We start from the raw sequence: 21,087 nt of genomic DNA on the forward strand, positions 1-21,087 counted from the left end.
TGTTTCTGTTTAGCCCTGCTTAAGATCACTGGATAAGTGGTCTCTGAAGAAAGACAGGATTTCATCTCTTGCTCATTAATATTTATACATGCAAACATATCACCTCTGATTGGCTGTTTAGAGACATAGTTAATCTTCTATAAGTCACTTTTATCACCAGCAGGAACAATTTTATTTTTTTCGCTTTGAAATTAGATTTGGAGCATTAAACGTACGCATCTCTTTCAATGAAGCCATTTTGTTGATCCGAATATTAAAATTGACTATAATTTTATGTAACAATGCAGATCTCTCAGCATGGCGTTGTAGAGGTTCCTAATGGTGCCTAATTGTGATAATCCATCCCATGCAGCTTGAATATTAATAATACCTGCAGATTTTGCAGTAAAGTCAGATTGTTGACAGCATTTTGCTTTTTTACCTTTGCTACAGTTTCTTACAGAACCACGTCTTTAGTATTTCAATAATAAAAAAAAAACATTAAAACCATAACTTTGAGCACCTTATGTGTGTATGTTACACCAAGTTACTGTATGTCGTCTCCCGTTCAGTGAAATCAAGCAAATCCAATGAAAAATACATACTGAACATTCTAATGGAGAATGACTGAGATGTCAGAGTTCAGATCTGGTTTATATGGTATTACATGTTAATAAATTAGAGCTTCAGAAGTGCTTCAGAAGTTTGTACGAGTCGAACTGCATTACGTTACAGAGATACAGTACAGTCTCGCACGGGTGAGGCGATGGATTGGGAAACGTTGCGGAAGAGATTAATACATCATCGTAATACATTTCTGTCTCGATGGTCATTTGATTGTATCGTTCAGGCCTGATGAATCAGGATTAAATAAGTTAGGCTATCTCTGCGGCTGAAAGATGAAACGGAAAACGGCGTGAACGGATTACTCCCGCGTCCGTTCTTCCCTCCGAGCTCCGACTGCGGCGTTCCAATATCAGGCATTACAAACTCCACTCGTGTTATCAAGCCGCGGCGATGATTGTTCAGCCTATCGAAGGCGACGTAGAGATGGCCTTGAGCTCCGTCAGCCGTATACACACATATATATATACACACATATATATGAGCATATATGGCCCTTGTGTATTATCCAGCTCTAGCAGAAACATTGTCTTAATGAGAATGTCATTCTTACTCGCCTTCGCACGCCTGCCTTCCATTCTTCCAGATGAAGCCGCGACGGTTGACACTCCATTTCTTTCAGCCCTCTTTCGCGCCGCTCTTGCAGATGGGTGGCATGCCGGGGCGTTCTTTCTGCCCGTCACTGAGCTTTTCTTTTCCCGAATGGTTGTCTCAGAGCGGGGAGGCCACATACTGGGCCTGAGACAGTGAGGACAGCGAATAGTGTGAAGGAGTAAAGGCTGATTTCATCTTCTGCGGAAAAAGATGGACATGAATGTATTTGCATACAGGATGCTGAGAGGGGGGTATAGAATGAGGCATACATGCACCTCCACATCCATAATGTCAACCACAGATTGCATGAGTCTGTTAAAATAACAGGTTGAACAGCATGGTAAATTTAAAATTCAGTGGCATTATATTTGAGATAAGATTAAATAAAAGCAATAGTAGTATAATAGGATTATTATACACTAATCATCAAATAAATATGTGTTTAAGCATATAGGCCCAATCCTATTTCTCTTGTTTTAGAGTGTAACCTTTCCCTTAGAACCCTTAGAATAGAGTTACAAGCAGAAAGGGTGGAATAATTGGGACTATCCTTCAATAACCACTTAAAAATGATGAGTTTCTTTGATTTAGCCAAATTGAAAACCTCTGAATTATAATCAAGAGGAAGATGGATGATCACAAGTCATCAAACCAAGCTGGAATGCAGGCATAAAGTTATCCAAAAGCAGTGTGTAAGACTGGTGGAGGAGAACATGATTCCAAGATGCTTGAAAAGAACTGTGATTAAAAACCACAAAGTTTTATTCGCATAATTTCAGATCTAAAAGCTTCTGAAAGCGCTACATCTTTTTGCGATCAGTGCACTATAGATTGCTAAAATAATATCCCAGTCCTTTCCTGCATGGACCAGTGCATCCCACTCTCACCACAGCACCACACATCACTATTTGGATGTTTGAATAACCATTAGGGACATTGAGCATCAGCGGCTGTACGGACGGCAGCGTTGCCTGGTGATAAACTGTGATAATACTGTAACCGTGGAAACCCGTGTCACCAAGCAACAAATCTAACATGATGGCAGAGTGTTGGATGGTGTTTGTCTAACTGATTTTATAATATCAGACAAAAAATGGACTAAATTAGCTGATAATTTTGAAAAGATGGCACTGGAGTATTAAAAGATGAGTTCTTTTTTTATGGGTTGGTATCATAGTCTACATAATACACTATACATCCAAATATTTGTGGATTTCCCCTTTCAAGTAAATGCATTTAGCTAATTTAGGTATATGTGCACAGATGTGCAAATGCACACTCACAGCTCTTCTAGTCGCTGTAGAGAAGTAGTACTAGTTGTATAGGACGCTGGAGTTTTAGTATAGAATTTCAAATAGAACTGCTGAAGGCCTTTTTAGTTAGCATGTTCAAACCTGGGAGTTAGAGTAGCTCAATCCAACCCTCTTTTTGTAATTTTTGTAATTATTGTAATTTGGATCTAGTAAAGGTCACTGCATCAGAATTTGGAATTTGGAAATTTAGAAACTTATGTCCTGTTGAAATTGCAGCAAATACCCTTTAAATGAATGGAATTTACCTTAAAAACTCAAAAGATCTGTAGTCTGACTGTGGCTTAATTGCTTTGATCATCTTTTATTTTATTTATTCATTTATTCTTTATCTTATGCAATATAATGCAAGAGTGAAAAGTAGGGCTTTTGTAGAAAATTGACTGTTTTTACTAAGTTTCTAGTGAGATAAATGTGACGTTGCCCTCTAGTGTTATAGCCAAACGGCTGTTCAGGTGCAGTTTAACCTGATATATTAGCCAGATAATTATTTACCAAAGCTATGAACAAATGCTGTCTTTGCTGCTGCTCCATACTACACTGTTTACAAACTGAATGCAGAATGTGCAGCGTTCACTGCTCACAGCCATGCAACTCCATTTACTTTGCCACAAATTCAACTGAAAACTTGTGTTAAAATGTATATAAAAGCACAGCGTACAATTTTCCTCATTCAGCTTCAAGAGAAAGGGCTGTGTTTCCAAGTTTCTGGTGAGATAAATGTGACGTTGCCCTTTAGTGTTGCGTACTCATAGGTTTGCAGTCACTTATTGAATAATCTGTGCGTGCTGTTCCCAAATGTTCACAGATTTGCAAATGCAGGAGTTTAATTCACCCTTTAAGACGAGGCTGAAAACATTCAGCAGGAAGAAGTTGCCAGCGAGACACTTTGCTTTGTGGCCGTCGTGCCTGCGTGACCCCGCTCAGCGATAAAGGCCGGCGAGGGGCTGCGGCGCTGCGGCGCCGGAACAATACGATACGTTCATTCTGTCCGGACGCCATTCAGACTGCATTTAAGCCATTTACATAATCCCCCGTTGGCCAATTGCTGGCTGTGCACTGGTATTAATCATCGTCCTAAATCAGGCTTTCACCCCATCTGTGTTTGGGAAGCTCGGTCAGCAGAGTCTTTCCATCGCAGGGCGTTTCTGCGGCCTTTCCTGCAAAAATGTGACGAGTCGGACTCGCTCGCCACATAATGGAAAAAAGGGCTTATTGCACATATATCTGAAAACAATTACATTGTCTCTCACTTTATGAAACAGCCAGGCTACGGTTGATTAGCATTAGCGCTGCTCATGTTGGTTCGTTCTGTGCCTCGGCCGCACATTGGAAACGAGTAAATCCTTTTAGCGAAGCTCGTACAAAAACCAGGCAATTTATTCATGCCAATTTATCACCCCACTATTCATTGTGGAGTAAATCAGTTGAAAGAATGTCATTTGGGTATACTGGAGCAGAGAGCTCAGTTAAACTAATATCTTCATCATCTGAATTATGTATGAAAATGTTCGCACAATATTCCTGTAATATAATTATTTTTCCTCCACCCAGAAGAGGAAGAAGAAGAAAGGAAGAATGGGCTTTTGTCTTTGCCCGTCTTTGAGCCGGCCCCGCATCCCAAGGACGGGCGCTCGCACCGGAATGAGAATTATTTCCGTGTCCAAGTCAACCTTGTGCAGCAGAATTTACATAGGTCTGCTCATTTAGTTCCAGAACATGCGATCGCCTTACCAATAATTGCCCTGTAACGCTTCACTCTCGTTTGATATGCGACACTTGAAGGGCAAATTCAGGCTCGGAAATTTCTGCTTCCTGCTTCCTGCTATGATAAAGTCTGTAAAATCCTCGTCCTAAAAGGCTTCATCCTTGTTGCTATGATATCACTTTTTGCATACAAGTTTTATATACACATATAACTCACCATTTGAATCTACAATTAATAAAAAGTAAAAAAGGTTCACTATTTTTGTGTAAAACCAAGACAATATGCTGGTATGTGTCACGGACGAGAGGGATGAGAGGACAGCCACAGACTCTTGTTCTCGCTCTAAAGAATGCATTTCCCAAAATGCCGGATCATGTGACGCTTTGGTGTTCCAGCTCACCTGACTGTCATTCCGATTGTCATTTCCTGTTTCCCCTTGTATAAATACCCTCCTGTTTCTGTTCCCCTTTGTTCCCCTATAGTATCATCCCTATATCCCTAGCTCTCATATCCTGCGCTTATTTTGTGTTTTGTTTGTTTGCTACTTTGTTACTGACCTTGTTTTGTTATATTTTCTACACTTTTGTCTAGCCCTCGTATAGTTTTTGGTATTATTGCAAACATAAAATCGCAAAGCTCACAAAGCAACACAAAGCATACAAAAAACCAGACCAAGAACATTAAAACAAAGGGTCTTTATATACACTGAGAGACTGGGAAGACCTGGGGAAGATAACGAGGGGGCGGGGTTACAAACAAGCACATGTGAGAACACTGGTGCCTGAGCGATTTGTTTGCGTAGCAGCGAATTTTCCACATTCAGCTTCACACTGCACAGATATACGCACTGGTGTTTAATCAAAGGAGTCAACGTGCTCGCACGTACATATTTTAGGATTTTGGCGTATTTAGGTGTATTAAGGTTTGTGCCTGTGTGAAAACAAACCAAACCAAGAAGGAAATGCTCCAAGTAAACCAACTCAGCAACTGATCCAGACCAGAGAAAGAAACTAACTACAGAACTACAAGTGTGAAAACGCTCCTAGACTATACTTTCTTTTAAATACGTTTCTAACTCAATCCTGCTGTTTCCTCTCTGAAGGGTTCTCCATCCTCCAGGCCATAATGGAGGCGGCGGTGGCGAACAACTGGCAGGTGACGGCTCGGTCGGTGGGGAGTATAACAGACCCTCAGGAGTACAAGCGGATCATTGAGGAGATGGACAGGAGGCAGGAGAAGCGCTATCTCATAGATTGTGAAGTGGACAGGATCAACGTCATCTTAGAGCAGGTAAAAGCTTCCTTCTGTTTTCTTATTTTCTCTCTTTTTCTATTTTTTCTCTTTTTGGTCTCTTTTCTCTCTGGAAGACTTGCAGCACCGGGGGCTTCTTTCCTTCTTTCTTTCTTTCTTTCTCAGCGTTTCTCTCTCTGGTGGTCTGAATGGTTTGGCAGGCTGACGCCAATTGAGTCGAGAATCGAGTCTTTCTTGCCCACAATCCTCGCGGCTGAAGTTGGTCTGAAAAAGCCATTTTTGCCGTCGCAGAGTGTTAATCCCTCAGTAATAAAGCCAAAGCCCCCCTGAGCTCTCCAACTGTGTCCATTCCCCCCGTACGGGAAACGAGAGGAGTGAGGAGATCAGCTCTCACTAGAAATACAATTAAGATCAGCAGATGAAGTGATGTTTACCCATAGTTCTCCTCTTCTGCCTGGATCCCAACCCCACTATATACTTTTTTCTGACATCTGTCTGTGAGAGGCAATCAGCTGCTGAATTGGATTCTGCTCGTTAGCATTAATTTAGATCCATTAGCTTGCTTCTATCGCACAATACCAGTCATTGAGTTTTAGTTTTCATTGTTTTGATGAAGCTCATATGAGCCATGAGACATAATTTGACGTCAAACGGCTTTTAGCGCTAATTTACTGTGGCTAATTTGGCTCTGTGCATCTTGTGGTGTGAATTGTGAATTGCCATACTCCATAACTCTAAGCTAAATTGCACTTTAAAAAATAAAAAGAGAGAGAGAGAGAGAGAGAGAGAGTGAGTCTGTCTGTTCTGTTCTGTTCATTTTCTTTGCTGAAAGATCTTACAAACGAAGAAAGAAAGAAGAAAGAAATCAGGCCTTAAAAAATTAAGCAAATGTCCTTTTTTATTTTTCATTCTTTGTTCTTTGTTCCATTTCTGACATCATTTAGCATTAATACGTTTAATTCCCAACCTCTAAAATCCTAATCAAAGTCTTCTCAGAACTGGAACACCTCTGTTTTATCTGCTGCCCTTTCCTCAGGCTGGGTTCCTGCACTAAATATTTCAGCAGATTAAGTAGAGGAAGACAAAAAAATGAAGGAAGGAGAGAAGACCTGTTGTTATTGGCCCCCAGGGCAGTCGTGTTCATTGCTTTCGCTTGTTTTAACCCCCCTGCATTGAATTGAACCTAATTGCACTAATCTTCTTGGCTCTGGATGTGCTGTGGAGGTCCAGAGGAGCTTCATGCTGGCTTTGCAGGTCTGGTCTTGGGAGGAGATGTGTTGGGTAGTTGATATTCATTTTATGTATTGTACACATATGGGATTTATGTGTACAGAACTTTTTCTACATTGTACATTGTGCTATTATGTCAGAATATAAAGATAAAAAATGAAATGCTCCAAAAATGCTTTGAATTAATTGTAATTTTGTCCTCATTCCACTGGAAGCTAAGATTTTGTTTTGACCTATTCTGTAACTTTACGATTTTGATTTCCACAATAGAATGGATTTTCATTTTTAATTTCCAATTTTACCCCAATTTCTATTAAATTTTGATATATAAACTCCTTCTACCACTCATAATGTCCCCAGAAGGAACTAGAAGTATGAAAACTAGCATATGCTTTTCCAGATGCATGTAAAATTAACCACCACCCTTTTTTTAAACTGTCAGTAATGCAGCATCTCTAGAACACTAGTGTTCTCTCTCTGAGTTTGGCTGCTGATGGCAAGCGATATTATCCAGGATTTTAATCAACAATCCTTGGACCATTGTTTTTTAGCTTGCCATAGCTGCCAGTGGAAAAAAAAAATCTCTGATTTTGCTTTTTATAGGTTTATGTTTGAGTAAAATGAACATTGTTGTTTTATTCTATAAACTACAGACAACATTTCTCCCAAATTCCAAATAAAAATATTCTCATTCAGAGCATTTATTTACAGAAAAATGAGAAATGACTGAAATACAAAGAAAGCAAAAGATGAGTTTTCAGACCTTAAATAATGCAAAGAAAACATATTCAAGTTCATATTCATAATCAAGTTTTAAGAGTTGAGAAATCAATATTTGATGAAATAACCCTTTTTTTCATGCATCTTGGCATCATGTTCTCCTCCTCCACCAGTCTTACACACTGCTTTTGGATAACTTTATGCTTTGCACTCCTGGCGCAAAATTTTAAGCAGTTCAGTTTGATTTGATGGCTTGTGATCATCCATATTTCCCTTGATTATATTCCAGCGTTTTTCTATTTGGTAAAATCAAAGAAACTCATCATTTTTAAGTGCTCTCTTATTTTTAGTGGACTCACTGCTTCAGACTGGACTACAGCGCTGCTCGGTAGCTGTTGAGTGTATAAACCCCTGCTGTCTGCAGGCTGAGAGCGAGAGCGGGTCTCCTGGGAGTGCTGGAGCTGGAGATAAGCCACGGCGAGAGGAGGCGAGATGCTCTTTATTGCGACGCAGTGGAGTATACGGACTCGCCGTGACGGTTTTTAAGCAACAGCGCTGCAGAGGGAGTCTCCTGCAGCTAGCGCTCGCTGCGGGGGGAAGCTAGCTGCAGATTATGCGACTCTATCACAGCTCCTATCACACCTGCTCAGGTAGAAGAGGAAAGAGGTGGAACCATTATGGATCAGATATGGTTTTATGGACCACTTTCTGGGAAGATGGCGTGGTGTGTTATGTGGATGTATCAGGGTATCCATGAAATCACTCAGTTCTCAGTTCTGAATGGAGCAAAAATGGTCATTTACTGTATCTGCACTGTGAGTTCATGGGCTTTTGGATTATCAAAACCCTCTAGGAGCATCGCATCTCAGAACTGGAGACTCTAGCTGACAAAAACTAGAGCAATTGTCAAAGCATTTAGTCACCGTATTATCTAGAGAAGGCAAGCAAATGTATATACATATAGTACCTTTCATGTCAGGGCAATTCAATGAGAAATAAAAGCATTAAGACAGTTAAAATTAAAAGAACAATGGGTAAAATTAAAGGTAAGTGCAAAAAAAATGTGAAGAAAAAGTGCAGTGTAGTAAAGTGCTTTAGTTAAAAGCACAAGGAAAAAGTAGAGTTTATAATCTGTATTAAACACTTTTTGGGGCGTTTCTAATATTTTCTGGTAGTCTGTTCCAGTTAGTCTCTAGATCTTGCTGAGACACCAAACCGCTGACTCTGGCTATATTTTTAAATAGATAAAAAGCTGTTTTTGTGATTGTTTTAACTCGAGTCCATTATAACACCAAGATGAGGCTAAGCTTTCGTACTAGGGATGGCCTGATCAAAGGTTTTGGAGCATTTATTGATTGTTGTTTGATCAGCTTTGGATTGTCAATCGAGGATGACCGAGGCAGGATGCCACTTCTTTCTAGACTAAAAGTAGTTATGAATCATTGTTCAGGGCTTCTTTAATGTTCTGAACATTATTCTAAATAGCTCTTCTGATACTCTGAGTATACTGAGCTAAACGATGAACTCTTAAGAGGGTTATCCAGTTAACAACATTAGATCAGTCAGATTAGTCAGTTTACTCTGCTTCTTTAGTTCCAGCAGTCATGTGTGAGCCATGGTACTGCCATCTAGCTTTTGAATTATGAACTGCGGGGTCCTGTGATAGGGGTCTTGCTTAGCTCTGCAGCAACTTGAAAAATATGGATTATAAGCTCCGACTAGCACTCAGGATCAGTGGGATTCTTACATGTTTGTGCTAGCATATATTTTTTTTAACTGGTTGCTCTTTAATTCTCAAACCTGGCCTTAAAAGTACCTACATATTTAGTTTTTACTTTTTACTGCAAATAAACCAAAACAACAGCTACTTTCTTATTATTTTAGTCATATAAAATAGCTGTTTTGAGTCCTTTTTGGGTATATTTTGCAAATCATTTCATCTACCCACTTATTCGCTTGATAGGAAAAGTAAATTTTGCCTAAATAATGATCTAGAAGTTTTTCGAAGTGCATACTACAAATCGTTTGACCCGAAGGTTGTAAACAAGCAAGAAAAGCATGCAAATATGTGTTAAAGGCGTTTCAAAAAGCCGCATTTAGTATTCGGAGGGTGTTCGCGCACCTCAAATCGATCAATTGTCTGGGCCGTGAAGGCGCCTCCTCCTGGGCTTTGAGTGCAGAAGTCCGCTCAGAGGCAGCAGGCTGCTCAGAAACTCTCTGAAGATCGAAGCCGTGTGAATGAATGGTGTCTGGTTCAGGCCCAAGGCTCGCAAGCTGTTCAGAGTCTGTGCCGGAGTTTCAGGATCCAGCCAGAGAAGAACCGGAGGACGAGAACAGCAGCAGTGAAGAGCTGCTCCAGGAAACCCTCCCATCTATTTCTCCACACCTCCTGCAGCGGAGGAACGAGGGATCCTCCCGAGCTCCAGCCGCCGCATGCAAAATTGATTCAATTCATTCTGTTTCACGTGTGGAGAGAGAATGGCCCTCATTTCCACGCGTCCTGCTGCTTCTCGTTTGTCGTATGTCATGTGTCTTTAAAGGCTGGAGAGGAAAAGAGCAGATAAGAGGAATATATCCACACATATATCCGTCCTCAGTGCTCTTCCCTCAGGGATTCCTTCTACCAGGTGACACGGGGGTCAGGGTCACGAACAGAAAAATGGGCCGCCTTTGAAACAAACCGTATTTAGAAAAGGACTGATCCGACCCTTCCTGTCTTTTTCTATCCTTCTGTACTGATTCTACCTGTATTTCACCACCCTGTGTTAGAGTGCTTGCAGTTCAGAAGGATAGAAGCAAAAGGAGCAACAGGAGCAGGAGTATTTATTATTATTATTATTATTATTATTATTATTATACTTTTTCCTTTAATTTTGCTTTCAGAGCTAGAAAAGTGATTTTTTTTTTCTTTTTCACCTGCATGTAATCTAATGTCATTCGGCATCAGCAGCTGGAGCTTGGGGCATGTCAGTGTGTCTTTGCTATCGTAATGACAGGAAAAGTATGCATTGCCTTGCTAGAAATGCTCAAAAGACATTAGAGTACTAATTCTCTTTAATTAATTAATCATGGGTGTGTTTTGGACGGAACTTGAAATAAACCTAAATAAATCAGTGTGTCACTTGCCATTACCTTTAAGAGCTAGGTGTGCGTGAGAATAGCAATTTGGTGAAGGAGCTCCAGCAGCTCATTTATGGAAACAGCAATGTAATTTAATTAAAACAACGTGAAAAGACTTCAGTTCTAGTTCTTTTTTCTAGATTTTCTCTAGTATTTATTGAGCTAATAATATAAGAATTGTTTGAAATATTCTTGAAAACATTTATTATTAATATAATTGATTATATTTAGAATTTATCCACACCATTTTGGTGTGTTTAGGTTTGTGCCTGTGTGAAAACAAACCAAACAGAGGGAGAAACGCTGCAAATAAGCAAACTCATTAACAGGGGTGAATACACACTAAAAATATTAAAACACCCTAAAAATATTTTGAACACCACAGTACTTTTGTTTGGTTTTAATGGATCCAAAGCTAAAACTGTAAAGTTCCTCTATAGCTTTTTTATAAATATTAGCCAGAAGATATCTTAGTTTTTTTAATAGAAAACCTTCAGCAAGGTAATTTGAACATTTCTGAATTGCATTTGCATCGACTGCGTTGAAGTTTCCAATAACCTCCAGCGTTTAGGTGGATATTGATGGCAGAGCCGGAAACAAATCAACCAGTCAGACACTTGGCCACTGAATCTAGACGCTGCAGCTTCTGAACGGCAACTAAATTCAGCTTGACGTCTACCAAGGGCACAGACGACAGACCTGCTGACGTGGCTCGCTCACTTTCAGACGGCCTTTCTTTGATGAATTATTTCGCGCGGTGTGTTCTCGGGGTGTGCTCTCGCGGTGGCGGCAGCATCGTGAAGCCACCACTCAACGATTCACTGTAAGCTGAAGCAGTGAATTAGAAATTAGGAGAGAAGAGAAACGAAGGGAACGAGGGAAGGTTCTCAGAACTACTAGAACTCCTGCTTATGAACTGGAATACTCAGTGGATTCATTTCTGAATGGCTTTTCTTGGCGTCTGGATCTCTGAAAAAAGAGCGGCTTTGAATTATCAGGAAATCTTAGCCGATCTTAGCCGTTGCTTTTTTGAAGCTGTCGCTCAAAATTAAGCTCAGCTGAGGATCAATGAAAGAAACCCAATGAAAGAACAACTTATTAAAAAGGTCTTAGTTCAGCACATAGAAACAGAAGCTCGTCGCTCAAAAGCCGAAGACGCTACTGATTACTTAGATTTTTCTCTCTTTAATGATCTTTCGTTAGCTTCCGCTAGCTTCCCGCTATGTATGTACACACACTCTCTCTTTGTTCTATCTCTACCTCTTTTTTTCTACATCTCTCTCTCTTTCTCTCTGAGCGAAAGACTTATAAGGTTATAGAGCATCACAGCTCATCACTGTTGGAATCAAAGGTGCCACTGATCCCACCTCAATGCATTGTCACTGTAGCACACGAAACTGGGACAACCAGGAGAGGCTAGAAATAGCTAGTGCGCTAGTTCCGTTTGAAGTAAAGCCCCCCGAAGACTGAGGCCTTAAAAGCTTCGCCGCAGCTTCAGGCTCATGGGACCATTTAATGTCTCAACTTACAGAATCTAATGGGATTAAAGGGTTAGTTTTAAGTGACGGACCCCCAAAAGCTCGCCTGCTTGCTTCCTTTCCGCTACTTCAAAAGGAGGCGGCGTTTCTGGTTTCCGTTTTCTGTCTTTTTTGGGCTCTCGGGCTTTCGCTTATTTTTAGCATTAAGTCTTTTGGGTGAATTATTTGTTTTTTAATAATGTGATGACTAATCGCTTTCCAGCTCTATCGTAGAACAATTACACTGTAGATATGAATCCAGCCTGAGATACAAAGAGAAATATGGAGACAACATGGCTATGATGATTTTAACCCTAAAACACTAAAGTTAAAATGCTGCTGGGAACTTAAGTCTTGGGTCTTTGGTCCACCTATTCCTGAGACATGTGAGCACCTGATTTAAACACACAAACACCCGAACATCAGCATCAACATCAGGTAAATTACACCTATAAAATACAGTATGTTACTCTCGTATCTAACGTATATAACTAACGTCGGATCAGCAGCAACACAATGAAAATCACATGAAAAAAGCATGTGGGTGAAAATTACCCGGCGTTAGCATTCTACAGGTAAAAGGTGATACTTACAGCGATTGGAGAATGAAACTGAAACACCTGGTTTTAGAGCACAATAATTGATTGTGGTGACGGACAGTTCTGGTGGAAACAGGAGAGTTGAGGTGCACATTGAATTCTGCGTGATTTGATCAGCCGTGGTTTTATGTTTTACAATCACCCGAACATCCCTTTCAGACAGCTTTATCTTACAGCGTCCACAGTTAATCCTGTTGGATGTGGTTGGTGCTTCTTGGTGGTATGCTGACATTACCCTGGGTACCGTGGCTCTTGATGCATCACAAAGACTTGCTGTCTTGGTCACAGATGCTCCAGCAAGACGTGCACCAACAATTTGTCCTCTTTTGAACTCTGGTATGTCTCCCATAATGTTGAGTGCATTGTAATATTTAGAGCAGAACTGTGCTCTTACCCTGCTAATTGAACCTTCACACTCTGCTCTTACTGGTGCAATGTGCAATTACTGAAGATTGAACACCAGGCTGCTCCAATTTAGACATGAAACCTAAAATCCCACACTAAAATGATGACAGGTGTTTCAGTTTCATTGTCCAACCCCTGTAGACACGAATGCCTTCAACCTGGCTTGTTCCTTTTTATTTTTCGTTTTATTTTGCATTTCTTCTTCTTCTTCTTCTTTTTCGTCTGGAAGGATGCCAGATGTACTCCACCCACTCAGGCATAAATTTCAGGCTGCCAAGTCGAGAGGGTAGCTGCGGATATTCCTGCCAGTTAATTAGAATGTATCCCCCCGAGAACACTCCTGCTCCTGGCCTCCCCGCATATAAAGCTGCCTGAGGGAAAAGCAATGAAGAAAACTGAGTTTTTGAGAAAGCTTTCTGGAGAGAGCCAGAGGCCATTTTTCTGCCCTCCCTCCATCCCTCCCTCCCTCTCCCTCCATCAGCCCCACCCATTCCCAGTGGTGATTAATGGGGGTTTTATTGATTCGTCATTCTAAACAGCAACTGTTGCGTCAGACAGGACTGATGAGGCTGCGGTTTTTAGTTGTTTCTTTAAATCGAGGGGCATCTGATTTAAGAGCGTTGAGTGAACGGCTGTGATAAGAGAAGAGCTTGTGCTGAGGTTCTCTCAGTGCCAGGATACTTTTTATCTGTCTGTGAATAAAGAATAAGTGTTTCCTCAAGAAACCTTAGGAATATTTAATCAGGTCTTAATCAGTAAAATGGATATAGCCAGCCTATGGATGAATTTTATTAGATAGAAGTTCTTGCTGTTTTATTATGCATTCATATGTTGCAAACAATGAAAATTTTGGCACTCTCCAGTAGGAAAATTGCAAACATTTAATCGTAGAATTAATGTGTGCACAAAATTAGCATTATTGACCATTTCTTTGAACCGTTTCTTTAGACATTAAGGTTTTTTGCTATTTATAGGTTTATGTTTGAGTAAAATGTCAACATTTCTCCCAAATTCTAAATGAAAATGTTGTAATTTAGAGCATTTATTTACAGAAAATGAGAAATGGCTGAAATAACAAAAAAAGATGCAGAGCTTTCAGACCTCAAATAATACAAAGAAAACAAGTTCATATTCATAAAGTTTTAAGAGTTCAGAAATAATCAATATTTGGTGGAATAATCCTGGTTGGCTTTTATCACAGTTTTTTCTTCATGCATCTTGGCATCATGTTCTCCTCCACCAGTCTTACACACTGCTTTTGGATAACTTTATGCTGCTTTACTCCTGGTGCAAAAATTCAAGCAGTTCAGTTTGGTGGTTTGATGGATTGTGATCATCCATCTTCCTCTTGATTATATTCCAGAGGTTTTCAGTTAAATCAGTAAAATCATATACAGTAGCTATAAATAGTATTGTTATCATTGTATTACTGCAATGGTACATCTATAAGACTATATAAAGACTATTAAAAACACTCAACAAATATTCCAGTTGATAAATCCCCCCCTGTAGCCCTTTATCAGTGACCTGTTTATAACCCTGTTTAGAAGTGCAGTTTGTGGACGAGTGCTGAAGTCTCTCTCTCTCTCTCTCTCTCTCTCTCTCTCTCTTTCGCACTGAGTAATAAGTAATAAGGTTGATTTTTGAAGCCGAATTACAAACATCCAGTCTCTCTCTCTTTCTCTCTCTCTCTCTCTCTCTCTCTCTCAGTAGAAAAGGGCAATCATATGAGCCACCGTAGTGTGGCCATGCATACTGATGAAAGCCCCCCAACCCCCCTGCATAATTTTCTGACGGGAGTATGACTGTTTACACGCTCATCCTGTTCTATGGCCTTTTGCGGACATTTCCCCGTATCTAATTCGGGCGCAGGCGTTTGTGCTGAGCGGCGTTTTTAGTTAAAGGTCAGACCCGAGCCGGCGTGACCCGGCGGTACCGAGCCTCGGCTTTTTATTGAATGTCCAGAGCGAATGTATTGCTGGGGCTTTTTCATGTCACAGGCCCCTGCATTATTCCCTCTGTCTGGGTCCGGTGAATAGACTGAAGCTTGGGGTGAGTGCCGGGGTCACGCCGAGCCTGTCTGTACCAATCACAGCCAGGAGAAACTTCTCTGAAGGCCAGAAACCCAGAAACCCTCTCTCTGCCTTCAGGGAACAAAAGAGGGAACTGAGATGAAGGTGGGATCAATGTGTGGTGGGAAAAATACACACATACAGACATATATACACACACAGACACATACTGTATTTTTCACACTACAAAGTGCACTGGATTATAATGGCGTATGGCATTATGCAACACTAGTAAGGAACAAGAATGTTGCCATGTTTTCCTTTTAATTTAGCTGTAAAGCTAAGCTAAGTTAAGTGAACAAAACTTTAATTTCTTAAAAAAACGAGCGCTAGATGTTCATCTACACAGATTTATCTTCTAAAAACTGTTTATTTGGGTGAATAAAGTGCTTCCATTTATATACAGTAAGCTTAGATTTCCAGATTACCACTAAGGCTGGGTGCAGCAGCATTAGCATTAGCGGCCCAACAGCGCTACACTGAGGAACCCTGAGTGTTCCAGTAAGCCAGGGTGATATGAGCTAGTGGTTCTTTCCTCGTAGCTTGTTTTAAAATGAACACAAGAGATTAGTTAGCAGTTAGCGGCTAATGCTAACACTGCTGGATAACTAAACTCAGACTCCTGTATAACTCTGTACTTCAGTAGAGTGGCTTTACTGCTCCTTAATACCTGACTAGTAAAATTCACACATAAGGAGCACTGATGGTTTTAGTTTAAATTAAAGGATTTTAAGTGTGATTTTAAGTGCGAAAAATATTTAACACCGGAAAAATAGGAAGATTACAGTCATGCTGGAAGAAGCTGGCAGTATTTTCTCCACTTTAACTGGAACCATTCCTCTAATCCAGTCCCCTAATTCCTCTCAGTGCTGCTCTAAGAGGAGTAATCCCACCTCAAACTATCATCTTTATTTATTAGCGGGATTTTAGTATCACTAATCGGTTGTTATGAAATATTACGAAGTCGTGTGGCTCTCTAATCCCGTATCATTGTGGATCCTAAAATAAAGCCCGGATGAGATTAAGCTGCACCTTCAGATGGTTTGTTTATGGGGTACAGTGTGAGTTCAAGGAGACATTTAACTCATAAGAAGGGCTTTTATACTTTATACTGTAAACTTCTACTATATTCCAACAAAACTCTCTGTGTTCTGCTTTATAAACTTCAGACTAGCTTTGCTTTGCGCTGATGCAGAGTTTCACACTTTTGGAAATCTCTCATCAAGCATCTTTATAAGCATCTAAACAATTCACCATCATTCTCCTCATTATATATACAGCTCTTCACCAGTTAAAAATTATGAGTTTCTTTGATTTTACCAGATTGAAAAGCTCTGGAATTTAATCAAGAGGAAGATGGATGATCACAAACCATCAAACCACCAAACTGAACTGCTTGAATTTTTGCACCAGGAGTAAAGCAGCATAAAGTTATCCAAAAGCAGTGTGTAAGACTGGTGGAGGAGAACATGATGCCAAGATGCATAAAAAAAACTGTGGTTAAAAACCAACCAGGGTTATTCCACCAAATATTGATTTCTGAACTCTGTTTTATTTGCATTATTTGAGGTCTTTCAGACATTTCTCACTTTCTGCAAGTAAATGCTCTAAATGACCATATTTGTAGATAGATAGATAGATAGATAGATAGATAGATAGATAGATAGATAGATAGATAGATAGATAGATAGATAGATAGATAGATAGATAGATAGATAGATAGATACAAAACAACAATGTTCATTTTACTCAAACATAAACCTATAAATAGCAAAATCAGAGAAACTGATTAATCTCTTATTTTTTTCCAGAACTGTACAGTATATTTAAATTTAAAAGCATCAAAACTACCAAAGTAGTATGGTTTGGAATACAACTATTTTTTTATATTATATATGAGTTGAGATACAAGTTTTTTTTGTGCGATATATGAATGCCGGATTTAAGTTCTATATGGTTCTGCAGGTTTAAAGGTTGTTGTGGCAAAAACAAAAGGAACTCTCAAGGTTAGCAAATCAGCAAAAGCAGAGCGCGCTGCATCTCTAATAAAGACCTCAGGCCACGCTGCCTCTATAAGAGCAAGCAGCTCATCGTCCAACACAGGGGGAAAGGGAAAAGGGAAAACGCTGAGGTCAGAACTTGGCTGGATCTGGCGTGTGGCCCTGCTTTTGGAAAGGTGAATTAATTAGCGAGTGTGTGCACCGCTGGCTTTAGTGGGAACACAGCTCTGATGGTGAGCGGTGAGCGGCGAGGGCCGGCGTGTCATTAAGCCCTCGCTGTGCCTGAACTAAGGTTGTGGAGTCTTCCTGCTGGCCGGCAGCTTGTGAGGCTGTGTTCCTGAGCCATCTCCCACTCAGGTGTGTGAGGCGCCTGCAGCAGCGGCAGTGTGTGTGTGTGTGTGTGTGTGTGTGTGTAGGCGCTGGCTCTGAACACCTTTACCTGAGCCAGAAGTGAAGGGCATTGTGTTGGACGATGAGCTGCTTGCTCTTATAGAGGCAGCGTGGCCTGAGGTCTTTATTAGAGATGCAGCTCATCCATGATGATTACAACAGCTCGATTACAATATAACTTTGCTTAAAGTTATATTTGTTTTTGGACATTGTTTTATAACTTGTTTATAAGTTTTTATAAGTTTTTATAAGATTTTGAAATGCTTGGTCTTTAAGACTACCTTTATAAAGGGTTTATAAATGGTTTACAATTAGTTTATTAATGGTTTCTAATTAGGTTGTAAATGCCTTAAAAATCATTAATAATCAGTTATAACACATATGTAGAAAGGGTTACTATGATCTGATGTTTGTCAAATAGTGAACCCACAGCCGTCTATACCATTGCCCTTTCTATGTATGTGTTATAACTGATTATTAATGATTTTTAAGGCATTTACAACCTAATTAGTAATCATTAAATTTTATTAAGTGGTACCTTTATTTCTAATTTTGTGTGGGAATGAGAAAGAGAGGGAGAGAAGAAAGAGAAAAAAGAGAGGGTTCTGATTGATCTGTTCTGATTGGTCTGTTTTTTATCAAAATTCATTTCACCTCAGACTACTCTAAAGTATATCCATGTCTGCTAAAAGTGAAAAAAAAACAAACAAACAATGAAAGTCCTTTTAAAGGCCTGTTAAACATAAAATCCACACAAGAGCAATTGTTATGTAGATAAAATAAAATAAAATTTGAATAAATATATATATATATATATATATATATATATATATATATATATATATATATATATATATATATATAATATGAATGAAATAGATAAAACAAGATAAATACACATTTCATAAAAGGAGAGTAGGGATGTAGGGAAGTAGCAGCAATATATAAAACCTCATCTACCACATGAGTTAGAATCCTGTTGATGAGATTAGCAGAGATTAGCATTATCATAAAAGTCTTTATCAAGTCTTTTCCTCAGTTATTGACCTCGTTTTGATATTTAAGGCCTCACTTTTAAAGTTTGCTGCTGTAATTTCTTATAAAACTCTCAATATTCATGTATTTAGTCACAAAAAATAGTATTTATAGTATAAGTACAGCATAATCAATAACCCAGTACTCTAGATTACTCTGCGTTTTTGCAAGTCATTGCAGGACTGCAGTACATCTGAAGTGTCAATGGCTTTCTCCTTCCACTCGTACGCTTTCATATCTCGCTCTCTCATCTCTCTCTCTCCCTCTCTCCCTCTCGCGCTCTCTCTCTCTCTCTGCTGTTTCAGACACTCTGCTTCCCCTCCCCAGCATGATGTGAATTTGCGATGTTGTCACTGTCAGAATGGACTGACCTACTTCAGCAGACAGTGGAGGGGAAGCTCAGCTCTCTCATGTGAATTTCGCGTCACGTGAAAGACACGCGGCGGTCCCTCGGCCACGTCAGCAAAGAAGCTGGGCCACGTTTCATTCAGACTTTTTGCCAACTTGACGGAGTAAACACGGAGAAATTCAGACGAGCAGCTTTTGGGTCGCTGGCTCTGCACAAACCTCGCGTACACTGATGAACAATTAGAGCTACATTCAAACACATTCAGGATATTTCTGAATGTTTGATTTATATTTTATAAGCATATTCAGCCTGTACATATGATTCACTGATAATAGAGTAGATTTTTTTGAGTGTGTCACAATGCTCATTGCTATCAATGAATATATCTACACTGATTAACATGATGGTCTGGAAGTGAGGTTTGTTCAGGTACATTTCTGAAGCTTCACTGACTGATTAAAACCCTGACAACCATCAACAGTCAGACTTTTATTGATATTTTGGCAACATACACGTTTACATCAACAATAAACAGAATAGTAAATAAAATAACATTGCTGTTCCCGTAAATGAGCTGCTGGAGCTCCTTCACAGCGTCAACCAGCAGCTCAGTTTCCTCTGCTGAGAAGAGTTTGTTGAACACGTCCAGGTAGCTGCACTGTTAAAATAGCAATCCACCAAAGTCAGAGCTCACCTGATCTACTCTTAAAGAGAATGATGAGCAAGAGACACTCTGATTGGTTTATTATTTCACATTACGCCCAACCATGATTAACCACACCCATGATTAATTAAGAGAATTAGTACATTTGTGTAGCAAAAATATGCTCAAGTTGGTTGCGTTTCAGTATAAATAGAAAATATCAACTGCTAACCAGCAGTTTAGCAGTTTAAATTCGGTGTCATTACATTACTGATTTAGAAAATGTGTTTTATGATCTTAAACAGAGGATGAAACGTGTGTGCTTGTAATGCATTGTTTCTAAAGGCACACCTGGTCAGTTTTTAACACGTAGAAGAAGCCACTTTTAATGCATTATGTTAATAAAATTTAATAAAAGAAAAAAAAGTCAAATTTTGTTGGAAAATTATTTACATTGATTTACAGTGATGCAATGACTTACATTACATGAAATGTTGGGTGAGTATTGATGGAGTAGATGGAGGAGTAAAATACACAATTGCAGGATCAAACCTGTTGATAGAGAATATAAACTGGATTATTTGTATTTTTTTTTTAATCAGTTATGAAGCTTGATGTCCCCAGTCTCTACATGGCTACCTGTGTGTATATGGTAAATAACACCCGGCTATTTTTAAAACACAGAAAAGCGTGTACTACTTTTAAAGCAAAGCTTGTTATTCGCAGCATGGCGACACCTCAGGCGGCGCTCGCAGTGTGAAGACACATCCATCAGCTCTGAGCTCCCCTGTCAGCTCACCGTGAGCCGCGGTTGTGTTTAAGACAGTCGTGCAGCGTGAAGATCGGCGTGTTTTTAACACGGACAACTCACTATTACTGTTTCTCCCCCCACAGGTCGTAACCCTGGGCAAGAACAGCCGAGGATACCACTATATCCTCGCCAACCTGGTGAGTCTCTGCTCACTTTTACTCTGTTTTAACCTCCTGAGAACAGAGAGGAACACGCTCGGCTCCAGACTGAGAGAAAAGGAGAAAACATGGCCGCTGTGAGAGAGAGAGAGAGAGAGAGAGAGAGAGAGGAGGCGTAGCACTTTAAGTCTGGAATAAAGCGGCGGCGGTGGCGCTACATGCTGCCTTCAGCATCGCCCATTCAGCCTGTCACTTTATCTGTGTCTGAATAAAGGCCTGGTGTCAGTCATACACACAACACTGTTATACTGAGAGCTGATTCGGCCATGACAACCCCCCCTCCAACACACACACACACACACACACACACACACATATTCACATGTACTGTGGCTTGCAAAAGTATTGTTACCCTTTGAACTTTTCCATATTTTGTCACATTACAACCACAAACATATATTTATATATATATATATATATATATATATATATATATATATATATATATATATATATATATATATATATATATATATATATTGGAATTTAATGTGAAAGAACAACACAAAGTGGTATACAATTGTAAAGTGGAAAGGCAATGATGCACGATACAAAACCTTTTTTTTTTTACA

The 21,087-nt window shown here is 39.7% G+C and overlaps 1 protein-coding gene across 5 annotated transcripts in view; it reads left to right on the forward strand.

The window, feature by feature from the left end:
- The window catches only part of gria3b (glutamate receptor, ionotropic, AMPA 3b), a 184,665-nt gene that overhangs the window by 97,986 nt on the left and 65,592 nt on the right, over positions 1–21,087 (forward strand). For all 5 annotated transcript variants that reach the window (XM_049484373.1, XM_049484374.1, XM_049484371.1 and 2 more), the window contains exons 4-5: positions 5,318–5,505; positions 20,441–20,494. In XM_049484373.1, coding sequence (XP_049340330.1) covers positions 5,318–5,505; positions 20,441–20,494 — 242 coding nt within the window. The remainder of the gene's footprint in view (positions 1–5,317; positions 5,506–20,440; positions 20,495–21,087) is intronic.

The sequence above is a fragment of the Astyanax mexicanus genome, chromosome 10 (genome assembly GCF_023375975.1).
Source record: "Astyanax mexicanus isolate ESR-SI-001 chromosome 10, AstMex3_surface, whole genome shotgun sequence".
NCBI lineage: Eukaryota > Metazoa > Chordata > Actinopteri > Characiformes > Acestrorhamphidae > Astyanax > Astyanax mexicanus.